We start from the raw sequence: 16,459 nt of genomic DNA on the forward strand, positions 1-16,459 counted from the left end.
TGGATAATAACTTTTTAGAATTTGTGGCTCTCCTTTTTCCTTTACATTTCCTCTTGCAAAAACACCACAACTTTGATTGTTAGGAATAACAAGCCCTTGTGTCTTTTAGTGAGTGATTGTTTCTGATCCCTGTTATTTTATTTGGTGACATGATGTGTTTCACTGAGACTGTGTAAGTGCACTGCACTTTGATGTGTGTGTGTGTTTTTTTTAAAGATATGTCAGTCTTTGCTTCTGAGTCTTTTGGGGGTGCAGTATTCCGTGGTTGAATGCAAACTGTTGGAGCATTGAATATGCTATCATATCCCTGTAGTAATAAGCAGTATCCCTGAAATGTCTTTTTAACTTTTGTCTCACAGTTGTCAGATTCTTAGCATGCATAGTGCATGTCTTTACCAACACGCCAAACTGAATTAGATCTATTCTTTCTTTGTTATCCTTTCCAAATATAGGGTGACTGGGTGATGGAATAGTGATGAAGTCTAGTCGGTGGGGAAATATGCTTCCTCTACCCAGCTTTTCTCTTCTTTTCCGTTTTATTTGCTTCTTCTTGCTCCCCTGTCTCCCATCAACCCACGCCCAGTTCCTGACAGAACCTAGGGCAGGACAAGGCCTGCTGCTCTTTACCCAGCCTGCCTATAATGCTTCCATCTTTGAGAACTCTGCAGCAAGAACCTATACCAGAAGTGAGGTCAAAATGGGCATCGTTCTTGGACCACCTCGCTCTTTAGAAATAAAATATTCCATTGCGTCTGGAGACAGTGAGGGAATCTTCCAGGCTGAGGAGTTTGTGTTGGGAGATTTTTGTTTCCTCCGCGTTCGCACTAACGGAGGCAGTGGAGCCACATTGAATCGGGAAGTACAGGACAATTACACGCTGACGATTAAGGCGTCTGCCCACGGAGACCTCGAGGCTTTAGCCACTGTTTTTATCAAGGTCTTGGATACAAATGACCTCCGACCTCTCTTCTCCCCTACCTCTTATTCATTCATTGTTTCTGAGAGTGCCCCTCTGGGCGCCAGCGTAGGACGCGTGACAGCCACAGACGCCGACGTGGGCTCCAACGGTGAGTTCTACTACTTCTTCAAGAACAGAGTTGAACTCTTTGCCGTTCATCCGACCAGCGGGGTCATCACCCTGACAGGTCGGCCCAGAATGGACAAACGAGACCGATTTGAGCTGGAGGTGCAGGTGGTCGACAGAGGGATGAAACTCTACGGTAACAATGGTATCAGCAGCACTGCAAGGCTGGTCCTAACTGTAGAGCGCGTTAATGAATTTTCCCCTGTTCTCAATGCAATCGCTGTCGTCCCATCGTGGGCCGACAAGGACCCAGTCTATGCCATAATGACTGTGGAGGACAAAGACGAGGGGGTATCTGGGGATATAGAGTGGGTGTCCATCATTGAGGGTGACCCCCTTGAACAATTTGTGATTGATCGATCGCCGGTAGGGAATGAGTATCGGGTTAAAACATCCGAATTGTTCGAATGGGACACATTCCCCTATGGCTGCAACTTGACCTTCCAAGCTAAAGATAGGGGCATGCCTCCTAAGTTTTCTAATACTCAAGTTGTTCAGTTGTTGGTTACAAAGCCAGACCTAGTCTTGGCGAAATTTGAAAAAGATGTTTATGTTGTCAAGCTGAGTGAAATAGCTCCCCCAGGCACTATTGTAGAGGTGGTGAGAATCTCCCCAGCTCCTCTGAGTGTCAATTACAGCTTCAGCAGCCCCTCAGATCTAATGTACTTTGATATAAACCCTTTGACTGGAGCTATCATGACCACAAGGCAGCTGACAAGGATATCACAGGATTTCATGGAAATGGAGGTAGGCGATGTTATCAGTCAGCTGAAAGCAAGGGTCCAAATCACGATAGAGGATGCTAATGACAACTCGCCCTTGTTCAATAGGCCGTTCTATGATATCGCAGTCAACGAGAGCTTACCTGTGGGTACCGTTGCTCTCGTAGTGTCCGCTGTGGATGCTGATAAAGGAGAGAATGGTTACGTAACCCACACTATAAGTGGCGAACAGTATCTTCCGTTTGCAATAGACCAGGACACAGGGGAGGTGCGGATCACAAGAGACCTAGACTTTGAGTCCTCAGATGACATCTATACTTTTGCAGTGCGGGCCTCTGATTGGGGTTCCCCCTACAGAAGGGAGAGTGAAGTTAATGTCACCATCCGTCTGATAAATATAAATGACAACCAGCCTCTCTTTGAGAGGGTTTCCTGCAGGGGGATGATAAGCCGTGATTTCCCCGTCACCCAGACAATCGTCACCTTGTCGGCCGTGGACATGGATGAGCTAGGAATGGTGATGTACAAGATACTGACTGGGAACGAGTTAGACTATTTTAACTTGAATCCGGACTCTGGGGCTTTGTCACTGAAAAGATCATTAGGAGGGGCAAATTTAAAAAGCGGGATGTTCAACCTGAAAGTAGTGGCAACGGATGGCGAGATGTTCTCCGATCCGACATTTGTGAACGTATCTGTGGTGAGGGGTAGGATGCCGCCCGTGGGCTTCAACTGCAAGGAGACGAGGGTAGCCCAGCTGTTGGCAGAAAAAATGGTCTCAAAAGCGTCTGCTATGGCCAGACCAAGATCAGACGAGAGATATACAGATCTGTTCTCTACCAACCAACACGCTCCCCAGTTCGAGGCCTTACCTACTAGTATTCTAGTGAGAGAAGACCTTGCTGCTGGTGCCAGTGTATTTCAGGTGAGAGCACGGGACGGCGACACGGGTTTCAACGGCCGTGTCCTCTTTTCCATATCAGACGGTAACAAAGAAAACTGCTTCAATATCAACATGGAGAATGGGTTGATAACTGTGTTGCAACCACTTGACCGCGAGCAGTTGGATCGTTACTTCCTCAATATCACCATCTACGATCAGGGCGTTCCTCAGATGTCCAACTGGAGACTTCTGACTGTGATCGTCGAGGACGTGAATGACAACGACCCCCAGTTCGATCAGGACAGCTTCTCTGCTCTCGTTGCGGAAAACACCGCCATTGGTGTCGAAGTTATTACCCTGACTGCGTTTGACAGGGACATGGGTCAGAACGGACAGCTGTCCTACGTGATGCTGACCGGCGTCCCTCAGTTTGGCATCGACAGCGAAAGTGGAAGTGTGTTCGTGTCCAGCCACTTGGACAGAGAAACCATCCCAATGTTCATGTTGAAGATTGAAGTGAGAGACAAAGCGGAAAGAGTCACTCGAAGGTCGTCAGTGACGACACTCACTATCATAGTGGAGGATGTCAACGATTGTGCTCCAGCTTTCATCCCCAGCAGCTATAGTGCTCGAGTACTGGAGGACCTCCCACCAGGGGCCGTGATCACCTGGGTGCAGGCTCAGGACCCGGACACGGGCCCCAGTGGACAGGTCCGATACTCCTTGATGAACGACTTCAATGGCACTTTTGAGGTACGTGATGCCACTTTTTGTGTTGTCTGCACTGTTGCATGCTGATTCTCTTTCTCTTTTATTGACAATTTATGATGTATGGGATTGTTATGCTTTGTACAGATCGATGCTGTGACGGGAGTGTTGAGAATTAGGAAGGAGCTGGACTTTGAGAAACAACAGTTTTTCAACCTGACATTACTTGCTGAGGACAGAGGAGTACCCAGCTTAATCAGTCAGACGTTTGTGGAGGTGGAGGTGTGTGACACACACACACACAAACACACAAATATGTCTCAGAGCGAATTCTAAAATCAAAACCTGCTTCATCAGTTTAAGACCAATCCACAACAATGAAATTGATTGAATGTTTAACGAGCAGGTGCAGGAAACTCCACAATTCAATGATATTCCTTTCCATTTTATTACGGGGACAATTTAGGATACGCTAGCAACATAAATATTTTATTTACCAAAATGATTACTTGTCAGGAAATCATTAATAGCTGCTAGCCATAATGTCATTAAAGCATACCTCAATTTTTCACATCATCATTAAAAAAATCAAAGTGTTACCGTTACACTTTTTTTCAGGTGGTGGATGTCAATGAGAATTTGTATGCACCCTACTTCCCTGACTTTGCCGTGAGAGGCTCAGTGAAGGAGAACTCTCGCGCAGGCACAAGCGTCCTGACAGTCAGCGCTAAAGATGACGACAAGGGGCGAGACGGCGCGTTGAGGTACTCTGTCAGAGGAGGCAGCGGACTGGGCACTTTCACCATTGACGAAGACACAGGTGCGACACAAGATCAATTTTCAAGCCAATTTATGTAAAGTGGAAATCCATTAACTTACAGGGCCATGAGTGGAATATCAACACCTAAATGTGTTGCTAATGTGTGTTATAGGAAACGACTTTCACCTGTGTTGTTGTTGCTCAACGGTTTTATTTTCTGTCACATTGTGGTTTGCGGTGCAAGTGAAATATGTGTGTCTTTGAGGGAGAGAGGTGAAAAGAGTGTGAGGTACAGTCAGGATCGGTATGTTGATGGTGCTTCACGTGGGAGCTGTGGACCGGGAGATCATTACTGTAATGAGGGCAGCATGGCAGCTACACAGGCTGGGCCTCGGGCTGCTCAGTACAACTGATCCAGTGCTGCGTGGATAACATTGATCAAGGCTGTCCTGTGCAGCGGCACCATCCTTTCCAAGTAGCGAAATCACTGCGACTTATTAAAGGAGGCCTGACCCAAAAAAAAAAAAAAAGAAAAGCACGCAGTTGTCTTCAACTTTCCTGACGTTTCAAACCGTAGCTGAAATCACGTTGATCCGAAGAAGAGGCCGCGACTCACTCACCCAGAGATAAAATGAATCAAATATCCAGTATGAAAATAGGACAGTTCATATTAGCCCATATTTCTCTCTCTCTCTCTCTCTCTCTCTCTCTCTCTCTCGCTCTCTCGCTCTCTCTCAAATTATTTTATATATATTGTATTTGATATTTCCATGGGAAAAATGTGTAAGTGAGAACTCTTGCTTTGCCATCGAGGCTTATTGTTGCAGTCTCTGTCTCCGTAGCGCTGAAGCTTTTAAACCTACCGGTAATCTCTCTGTGTCTCTCTCCGTGGTGCTGAAACATTCACACTTCCAGCTTTGAAATCAGTCCCTCATTCACTCGTTCTCAGGACGCTCCGTAGTGCTTCATAATTACCCCTGAAGCCAAGTCTTACCACAGACGGGTCCTGGGTTGCATATTAGCCTTTGTTTTACTGTTTCAAAAGAAAGCAGTCTCATAGCAGTGTAATATGCATCATTTAATCAGCACCGTTCATAATACTTAATAGGTTATTTACATTGTTCCCACTCTGCACTCACTAATTTAATTATCAACTTTGCTAGTCATTATATAAAATACATTTTGTTTTTATTAACCACTGCATTCTAACTAATTGGTGTGGAATTGAGTCCACCTTGTGACTGATCATGAAAAACTATGTTATATATCAAAACTAAAATGTGTCATTAGTAGGAATATATTAGAACAATATCACATCGTACAGCAGCTTCTTAAATCAGTTGCCACTAGTAACTGGCACTGTGGTGACATGTTGGCCGGCTGAAATAATAAGTAGCAGTGGTTAATTATACCCAGTCCAATTTGTTTCGGCTCTTATTTTTAAGGAGCAAATGACATCATTTGTCCCCTGGCCTCTTTCTTCACCTCTTGTCACACTGGTCCCCACTGTACTTGCACCGGAGGCCTTTATTGACCTTCAACAAGGGTAATTAGTATTGACTGTAATTGAGAGGGAAAGCGAGAGAGAAACAGATTGACACATGGAGAGAATGTCTCTCGCCCTCGCTTTATTTCTGTGTGTGTATACATGCATGTATTTGCGTATGTTATAGTGTACTCACAGCAGTGCACAGACGGATCCCTAGAGTCTCCTGTCATCGTACGTGGTGCTGTTATTTACTTTAGTATTAAAAACCTCAGTAAGTCGCATCACAGCCAGTGAGAAAGTTTATTGAGTGCAGATTTTCCAGGGGAAATCAGAGTGCTTGTTAGAGCAGAAAGTGGAGGGGAAGGGGAGTGGAAGTGAAGCGGAGAGAGGAAGGAAGAGGATGCTGGGGAGTCTAGTGTACATAAAAAGTGTCAGAAAAAAAAAATACTGCTTCCCTCCTTCCAAGCCTTTCATTTTTTTTGCTTTCTGGAACTTTTGTTTTTAAGTTGTGGCATTTGTTATTCTCCTTATATCATAGGCGAGTGTAAAAACATTTTTTTCATATCAGATGAGAATCAGAGGTTTTGCAAGTCTTTCATTTCATCTCATAGCGTCTAGAAGTCAGCGTTGTCAGGCGTGGACAGAGAAGCACTGCTCTGTCCTCCCACCATGCATTAAGCTGCCATGTTGAGAGGCTCAGCTCTGACTGCCTGTCAATCTGTGGCTCTTAGTGCCAAAGCTAAGTGAAGATAGAGCGAGACAGACAGTGAGAGTGAGAGTAAAAGCGACAGAGAGCATTAGATATTGTGTGATAAATCAATTTTTGTTAAGCATGTCTTAACTTGTGCATTCCCCCCCTTCTTGTAGTTTGTGGCTCTTTAATGCATCTTCTGTAGAAATGACACTCCCAATGTCTGTCATACCATTTAATTCTTATTATGTTATTTACCTTTTATACCCTTTTCCCACGTTTGGTATTTAGATGCTTAAGGTTACTCACTCCTCTAACGGCTGGAAAGTAGCCCACAGGGGCTATCTATCAGAAAAGAATGGGATCTTCTCTGGCTTAATTCCTGTACTTTGAACAAAAATTGGTATTCTTGTCATTGGTTAGGGGGAAAGCAAGCCCTGCAATTTCTCATTGGGCAGCTGTCAGAAGCCACTGCTCCTCTATTAGTGGGTTTGCAAGCGCCAGGATTTGTCACAGTCAGGACAAAGCAGTATTTCAGTTAGAGGCAAACACACTTTTAAAAAGCAATCTATCCAACATTTGTGAAAAAAAATTAACAGGCTGTACTTTTGATGTCTTCTTTTTTTTTTGCCACTCTTAGAGCTCTTCACAGTTGTGCCTCCAGATACAGAAAAATACAGCGTATTTTTCACATCAATCTTGGAATTGATTATTTGATATGGTGACATTAATTAGGCCCCAAAACCAGTTTTTCAAGACGTTGAACAGACATAACTGATGGATGTAAACCCGAGTGTACTGTGAACTTCTACATTTGAAAATGTGCCATGACCCTTCATATTTTACCCCCGACTCTTTGAAGTGTGTTACTTATGGTAAAAATGGATGCTGTCAAGTCAGATTTATATTGAATTCACTGAATAGTGCCTGTCGGTCTTAAAGTTCAAAGAGGTTTGGAAAGAGCCAGCTCTGTTTTCCTCGCCTCTCTCTGTCGAGTTATCTGACAGACACGAGATGTGGCTTGAAAAGGACACGGTCAAGGACGACAGAGCAAGGACGCCGATCTGCGAGGACTTGCGTATGCATGATGCATGCTGCGGGGCAGCTACTTAGTCTTAATCTGACATATACATATACTTTCTAGTAATAAGATAACACCTTCGACATGCGCCCGAGGAGGCTGCAAGAAGACACAAACGAGGGCACACAATCACACTCTAGTTCCTGATTTTCTATGCTTGAATGACTGTAACCTGGGCATTTGTGGATTAATGGAAGGCTGAAGAGCGGACATCTACTTTATGACAATTGAAGAATAATTATGTCATATTTTAATAATCTATTCAGGAATATTCCTCGACATGATATTTGGGCTCAAATTAGAGGATTTTACTCTGAAAAACGTATTTTTATGCTCGTTTAGTTGATATGTTTTTAACTGGGTGACCGAGGTGAGGCACTGAATTAAGCAGTGCCACTGAGCATTTTTATCCCAGGGGTTTGGAGTCTGGGCTGGAGTCACACATCATTTATATTAGTCATATTAAAGGAATCCACGATTTCATCTTCTTACATGGCTAGAGTTCTCCATCTATCTATCATGATGTGTCAAGTGCAACAGGGTACCAACATTAAATACATATACTTCCACTTTGAATACTTATTGTAATAGCATTAAACTCACCAACATCAATGCGTCTTTAATGATAAGAAGTGAAATAGCAGGAGGTTTAGGTGCGAGAGCCAAAGTAAATAGACTCTCTCACATGTCTGGTCCCAATTCGTCCTAGCATCTTGTGGGGGCCAATTGCTTGTGAACCGAAGCACAGATGCTTGCACAGACTCGGCGAGCGCTGACGAACGCATGCTGCACGACTTGACTCACGCTGCCTCCAAAAAGTTTCTGTGCACTGAGCAGAAATGCATCGACTGCTCCCTTTTTTTCCCGATGACTATTTATTCTCAGCTGACTTGTGTTATTTTCCAGCATCAGAAATGATGCAACTAGATAAATGTGTTGAAACTTTAGGTTTCCTCGTGTAAATACACCACATGTGACACTTGTGACCTTGCATCACGCTGCTTCAGTGCTCTTGGCAATGTATACAAATGACACGAGTGAACCCTCAAACCCAGAGTGACTATGTGTGTCATTTTTGTTATTTGGAGTGTTTACATGGACAGTCCTGCATGACTGATTTCAAGAAGAAAAAAGAGGCACCCATGTGTCATCCATTGTGAGTGTTCCCTTTGTCCCTCAAGAGGTCACCAAAGCTGTCAGCTACTTGTTTTCCTTAAGGCCACTAAACACACGCCAGTCAGTGTGCGTGTGTGTGTGTGTGTGTGTGTGTGTGTGTGTGTGTGTGTGTGTGTGTGTATTGGTGTAGGGCAGTCCAGAGTACGTTTAGCACTAAGCAAATTGCAACTGGGAGCAGTTTGGTCAGCTGTGATTAGCTGTAGAGAAGCTGAAACATTGAAGGTGACTACAGCGGCACCGCTAATGCCTGTGAATGTCACTGAAGCCACGACACAAAGTTTTTCACAAAATTTGTGTCTCAGCCGCCGTAAAAGTTAGCACTCAAAGACTTTTCCCATTAGATCTTTCAATGATGTATTCTGCGGATGACACCCACGTGTATACACACACCTGATATATATGTTATTCTCAAGCCCAAATAACTCCATTCATCTTTCTCTGTGCTTCAACAGGGGTGATTTACACCGCTGGTATCCTGGACTGTGAGAGCAAAGACTCCTACTGGCTTACAGTCTATGCCACAGACAAAGGGGTTACACCCCTGTCAGCATCTATCCAAGTCTTCATTCAGGTACTCAGATTCTGCTGCCAATATTCACAGTGTACCGTGCATGCATAAGAGGCTGTATACAGAGCGAGTGACCTTTCACTGAGAGATCAGCATAAACATGAAGTTTAACTTCACTCCTGCGCCGTTTAAAAAAAATAAAACATCAGCGGATCCTTTATTGATCACAGAAATACATCATCATGCTTTATACACTGTCAAATAAAGTTGTTTTCAGACACAATCCTCTGTTTATTCCTATTTCAATGCATCACTTATCATATTTGAGCAGGCGATGATAACATGTGTCGCAATAACAGGTGATATTAATTCATGCATAACATTTGTTTGGTATTTTAAAGGACGACACATTTGCAAATGCAACTGCAAGGCAGGGGATCCGTCCAAAGCTAAAACCAGCTGATCTGGATTTAGTTCATTACTGAGTCACAACTGTTTGGTGAACTGTCTGGAATTTGAATATATATTAGGTCGGCTGCCATATCCCGCCAACCCAAAATATTCAGTTATGTCCTCTCAGCTTTTACTCTATATGTATCATATACACCATATTCGGTTACGCATCCAGCAATCCTGATGTTTTTGCAATTTTCAAACCTATAACCCGCTGACAAAATTATAACGTTGCATGAAGGGGTGCATTTAACAGATTAGCTTCTTTTCTCCGTGTCTGTCATTGGAAAAGTCGTACAGCTGGCAGGCATGCAGCCGCAGTCTGCTTTCACAGCTTTTACCGCGCGTTACTGTGGATCGTCGTCTCCGAAGTAACAGTATGAAGCTAAACAACAATCAGCGTGCCCCTCTCGAAAATGCTAATGGTGCTCAGCACAGTGTATAACTATGGCAATGCTCAGTCTGTGAGCAAGAGATACACTCCCCCAGGGAAGTCTCGCTCAGCTTCTGTTTTATTTGGCACCAAGTAATCCACTGTCTAAACACTCAGATACACACATCACTGCTCCAACGCTGCTCAGCCTTCAGGGAGGAGTTCAGCAGTACATGAAGAAGAAAAAAAATGGCATTTTTCTGGCTTTGGGATATTCAGGTGTGGTGGTGTGATCGGGGCTCTTTACTCCTTGCCTCTTCATCGCGGACAAAAATAGGGAGATTAATCAGGCACGGGTGCTCCTCATTCACCGGCTGAACCATCTTGGCTCTCTGTGCCTGGCAGCAAACACTCAATCAACTCTCTGTTTGCCGTAAATATTCCAGATCTATGCTGTCAGAAGGGGAAATTCATTTGCAGTGCATTTGAGGTGTGACATTCATGACATTTTCTGGTAAATTCATTTCCATTTTGTGATTGATAACGGATCGAGCCGGGGCCGAGCCCATGCTGCTTTTCATGAGTTGTTGATTAACAAAGATAGCGAACGCATGCTGATTTTAGAAGGTTATGTATTATCAACACATCCATGGCCAATTCAGATGCAACTCGGATAAAGGAGACAGTTAGAGTACAGACAAATACCTCACCCAATCCCTTCCTTATCTCCCCCTCTCCACTTTGTCTCTCTATTCCTCTCTCAGGTAGAAGACGTCAACGATAATGCTCCTCTCACCTCGGATCCTATCTACCATCCAGTCGTCATGGAGAACTCTCCAAAGGACGTGTCGGTCATCCGTATCCAGGCGCAGGACCCCGACCTCACCGCCATCCCCAGTCGTCTGAGTTATCGCATCACCGCTGGCAACCCCCAGAATTTCTTCTCCATCAATCCCAAAACAGGTGGGACTGCCAAACAGAAACATCATTATAAACAATTTAAACAATGAGAATATCTTGGTAACTGACAGCATATCGTGGAAGACTAATGACATAATTAGAAATATCTCCTATGAAGAACAAATAATTACACCACGTCTTTTGTTTTTATTTGTTTACATGCCTCTGAAATGAATGGAATCTTCTTTCATCATGCACCTCCTACCCCGCGTTCATCCGATAAAAGGCTTTGGTTCCCACACAACAAATTAGAAAGACTTTTGTGCCCACACAGTCAAACATCTAGGACACTGATGAGCCGCCCGCCCAGACAATCTTTACTACGCTTTTAACTGAATATTGCTTCCAGTCTTCCAAAGGGGTGAACGCATTTGCAATGCACTTGAGCAAATTAGTGGAGTTAGTCGTTTATTAATCCAGTGTGTGGATGAATATCTTCTAATCATAAAGGGGTTTACATTAGTCAAAGCAATTTTCTTTCCAATTACTTTTGTTCACTGAAGGAGGACCACGTAGTATATTTCCATGCATTATATGATGTATAGTAACATGAATAAAACATGCCTTTTTTTTTCAAAGTTATAAAAAGGTTTCAGGAGTATTATCTTGGATTTGGAATTAGATTTTTATTTAAAAATATTCCGCCGTGTGGGTTCACCATAAGCAGTCTGCCATTGGATCAAGACACAAAAGGCTGCGCAGACTGCCTGCCGTTGTGGTTTAACCTGTGGGTAAATACTGCATGTTAGTGTGTAAAAAAAACCCTGTTTGTGCAGAAAGCTAAATTTTTTACCGTGTTCCTGTCCTGACTAATTTAACTTTAATGTGCACATGCAAAAATACTCATCCGTTTCTGTAACTAAAGCCACATTGGATGGTAGAACCTGACTTTTGAATTACATAATAGGCAGGTAGTTCTATTTTTATCCAGTCGGATCGTGCACTAAAGATGGGACAAGCAATTCTGAGTGTATTTTTAAGTACTCCACCAATTTTATTTTGCATTGCACTGCCATAACGTTGTCAGACTCAAGATGGACAGTTTGAAAAATGTTTTTTCCATATGCTGTCGTACTTCCCAGGACATATAAGCAGAATTCCATGCATAGAATTTATGGTTATCCTTTAAATTTCAGACAAAACATTTGGACTTTGAGTTCTATTTTTATGTACAGTTTCTTGCCTTTAATCAATACTCATATATTCATAACAGTTTGTGAAATCTCACTGATATATTGTACTCACATTTACGTACTTGAGTACCTCAAGCCCTTTGACAGGCTTACAAAAGATGATGTACAACTGCAGCTTGTGAACTGAATCTCACAACATTACGCCTTATCATTTCAAACCTCCCAATCTGTCAGACCTAAAAGACAGGAACCCTGTCAGGACCTTTATTGATCCCATACTTTTCACAGGCTTTTTGCAATATCATGAAAGATTTAGAACCCTTGGTTTATTTTTCCAAGTCATTCTGATTTATTAACATTATATCTGCACAGAATACAAGCATTGTGTTTCAAAGTGTTTCGGTTTTGACTGCCAAGTGTAAAGTCTAGGGAGGTCCCAGCACTGCATTCTCAGTACAGGCTTTGCTTGAAGCCTCCATTAAAGAATTATTGAAAAGGTAAAATGTTTTATTCAAATCTTGAGAAAAAAGCAAAAACGGTGAAGTCTTTGACCTAGATTAAGCGTTTCAGTAAACAACAAAAAGGCACATTTGAGTTGTTGCAGGGACCTGCATTGTGATTCATAGAAAACCCTGATCAAATGATGAAAAACTGATCATATAAACTCCGTTATCAAGAAGCTATGCTGTTGCTCGTTTGCAAATCAAAGCGGGTAATTCCATTTCTCTTTCTCTATGAACAGTTATTCATTACCGCATCATGAATATGTGATATTGACCATATGTAGGGAGGTGGACTGGACTGAACCAGGGTGAAAAGGCCAATATTGATCCCAATAGAGACAATGTGTTCCTCACACACTCATCGATATATACCAACTGTAGCCAAACACACAGACACACTTCCTCTTGAGCCTTTAAACTCTTTGAGAGTAAAATTCAGGTCATAAAACTCCGAGCTTAACGAGTTATTGTCGCGCGTGTCGTGACGTGTCCATCAGATGTGGCCGTCGTTAATAAGGTCGCAAAATCACACCGAGTTGATTTATTTTTCAGCAGATTGCGCATCAGATTCACACATTCAACTGCTGTGTGTGTGTGTGTGTGTGTGTGTGGCGAATCAACTGATTAATTGGTTACGGCAGTGTGCTAGAGAGGGCAGCTTTGTAATGAGTCGATGAAGATGATGCCACCTCATACAGTATGAAACTCGCGTTCACACGTGTCCGTGTCTCTGCGGGAAGCACACACACACACACACACACACACACACACACACACACACACACACACACCAAAAACAGCTGTGTAAAGAGGATTTCTGCATATAAGAGTGCGTGTTTTCGTTGTGTGTGTCCCACAGGGGGAGAGTCCTTAGCCATCTGAGCCCTGCTGTCTGTCTCTGTCAAATACCCACACAGCTTTGTGTCTGTTCCTCATTAATTTCAACCAAGGGTTGTCGATGACTCTCTTGTTCACTCTGTGATGGATGAACTATCGCTGCAATACTGAGCAATCGGTTTTTAATGTTTCACACAGTGGCCACACTTCTGGTTGGCGTCCCCCAGCTTATAGCAGCCCGATAAATAACCTATTGGAATTCTGAGTGGCTTCTTCCTTTTGTGTGGATCTACTATTCTGCAGTTTTTACGGAGCAGCCATTCATTTCAACACATCATTACCATAATTTTCACAATACTGTGCGCGACGGTTTCCGTCTATTAGTTTGGTAATTAAACATGCATGAGTGAGAGCTTAATTCAATATGAATCACTCCGCGCTGTTTACCCAGTCAAAAACTTTCCATGTACCGGAGCGATTTCATTGGATAGATGAATAAACAACAACCCATCTGATTGATTTGCTTTCATGAAGAGGCTGTCAACCACACTATGACCTGAGCTGCTTGCAAACAAAAACACAAAAAAAAAACCCTTCAAGTTTGAAATTGTTTTTCAAATCTAGCTGCGGGTTGGTTCAGTGTAATACATTTTTCAAGTACACTCTGGAAGTGTCAAATTGATGGGTTTGAGGTACCGCAACAATTCCCGAAATGAATTGAAGCCGAACTTTTGAATGAGTGCGAAGTGTGTAAATGTGCCGTGACGGCTTCCCAGCGCTGTCTGTTTGTCTCCGGGTGTGTGAGTGAAGCCTTACCTCCTCTGGGGGGGGGGGGTTGAAAACAGAACAGATAAGTGTTGACACAGGGTGTGCTTCTTTTGAAAGCGTGCGTGTTTGCAGGGAGCTGTCATGGTCTCAGAGTGACCTTTTTGCAAATCCGCTATCGGATTTGGATTGGTTTTTGTTGAACCAGGATATGAACAAATGAGCAGGACATGTCGAGAGATAAAATAAAAGTAGGAATTTTGAAAGTTCAAGTTCAAATTTTTGCTGATGCTCCAATTTAAAAATGTTGGCCATGCAGCTATTCGTCTCACGCGGCGAAGAAGGAGGCCATAAATTGATTTTACTGACAGTATTTCATGTGAACAAATTCTCATCTGACAGTATTTTATTGGAAGGAGGAGTCTAACGATTTGAAACAGGCCACTGGACTGTTGCATACATTTTGTGTGTGCGTGCCGGTGTGAAGGTGTGGGTGGGGATTTTTTTTCATATTTTTTTTACTCATATCCAATTAAAGGGTAGAGGGTTGTCCAACTGCAGATGTGCTGCACGCTGTAGATCATTGATTTTTATTGGAGTTGTTACTCGCTCTCTGTTCTGCTGAACAAGCCCCCCCTCCCCCCCCCCCAGTCTCACTCCTACAGCTTGTGACCGCTGCTCTAGATTTACTCCTAATTTGCTTAATTGAAGTTACCCTGCATAGCAAGCTCAAGGTGACACTGTGACATGTGCTAGCAAGTGTGTGTGTGTGTGTGTGTGTGTGTGTGTGTACCATGGTTCCAGTCTACCCATCGACGGCTCGGGTATTTTTAGCGACCAAAATAATCCCACTTGACTGCAACGCCTCATTGCCCTGAAATAAACACTCGGAATGTGCTTGAATGGAAACAGTGTAATCACCCCCCCCCCCCATATAATCCACCAAATAATTTCTGAATATATTAGTATGCATTTAATATTTGCACCCGTGTGCGTCTGGATGTGGTGATTTGCATGTGCATGTAGACACTCTGAACAAAACAAAGGTCGGTTCACGGTATTATAAAACTGTCACAGAAAATGCGCCTGAATCTGCTTATGGATTAATGCCTGCATTTTTAATGTGTGTGTCTGCGTGTGTTTACTGTCATCGTAATGACTAAAGAAGAAATCACGGAAAATAAAAAACAATAGAACAAAAGACGTCAGAGGGAAACTGGAGCGGTTGTCGTCTGTGATCTGCAATGCAGCCTGCTAGCGTTTGTCAAACAACCTCGCCATCACCGGAATAATACGGTTCGATCAAAGCTTTTATCAATAGCCTCGTTCCTTTCCCTTTGTCCTGGTGGCACGCCGGCCAGCTGAATGACCCTCAGCTATACGGCGCCATATGAACACGTGCCAAATGCCGTCGTCCCTGCCAGGGCTGCAGGCTATAGTTTTCATGTGTGTGTATCTACACACACACTTTGGACTTTCTAATTAGAATAGTGTTTGTAAACTTAGAGAGATGATGAATCTTTTATGAAACTTGCATTCACTCTAAATGATGAAGAGATGCCATCTGTAACCCTCGTACTTTATCTTCATCAACCATCTGTGTTTGTTTTAATCTAAAGTTGCTCTTTGATGGTTTTCTTTAGGGCTGATCGCGACGACGGCGAGGAAACTGGACAGAGAACAACAGGCAGAGCACTTCTTAGAGGTACGGAATAACCTGACCGGTGTACACTGTGTTCATATTATTGTTATTTATCTGGCCCTGCCACCTGCCACCAGACCACTATTAACAGTGACTGGGTGGAGGGCATCCCTGGCAGGTCCTCAAGGCTCCATAAACTGTGATGAATGGTTGTAGTTTTGGGCCCCAGGTTTAGGAATTTCTAAATGTAATCATTCATCATTGGTTATCTTCTCTACTCAGGACGGGAATAGGGAGAAGAGTTGGTCTGCCTGGCATTTGATAAGCTCAGACACTGGGCATACAGATAGCTCCGTGATTACCATTTCTGTTGCTTCTGCTGCTCTGCATGCGGATGAAGCTGATAATCAGAGATTCTCGTCTTCAGAGACGCGAGCAAACTTCTCCTTCCCCAGACTTCTCTTACAACTTAGTAAATGCTGTTGAATCTGCGAGCACTTTGCCCTTCTGCAAAATGGAATGAAATAACCCACAGTTGACCCTCGCTGTTGGAGCCCGGTATTTTCTTTCTGTATTGCCGATTGACTCGTCTAGACTCAATAAGGCTTTGTGCCGCTTTGTTTAGCCCCGCTATGTAATAAGAAAGCTCCGTGCAAAATGAAAAACAGCAGAATTAGGATAAGGCCGCATG

The 16,459-nt window shown here is 43.3% G+C and overlaps 1 protein-coding gene across 1 annotated transcript in view; it reads left to right on the top strand.

Moving 5' to 3' along the window:
* Positions 1-403: 403 nt before the first annotated feature.
* fat3b (FAT atypical cadherin 3b) overlaps positions 404-16,459 on the top strand; it is a 55,517-nt gene continuing 39,461 nt past the window's right edge. The window contains exons 1-6 of the mRNA XM_084028595.1: positions 404-3,442; positions 3,545-3,679; positions 4,016-4,217; positions 9,047-9,165; positions 10,693-10,891; positions 15,770-15,831. Of these exons, the coding sequence (XP_083884721.1) occupies positions 476-3,442; positions 3,545-3,679; positions 4,016-4,217; positions 9,047-9,165; positions 10,693-10,891; positions 15,770-15,831 (3,684 nt within the window). The 5' untranslated portion in view covers positions 404-475. The remainder of the gene's footprint in view (positions 3,443-3,544; positions 3,680-4,015; positions 4,218-9,046; positions 9,166-10,692; positions 10,892-15,769; positions 15,832-16,459) is intronic.

Source organism: Eutrigla gurnardus (assembly GCF_963514095.1).
Source record: "Eutrigla gurnardus genome assembly, chromosome: 15".
Lineage (NCBI taxonomy): Eukaryota > Metazoa > Chordata > Actinopteri > Perciformes > Triglidae > Eutrigla > Eutrigla gurnardus.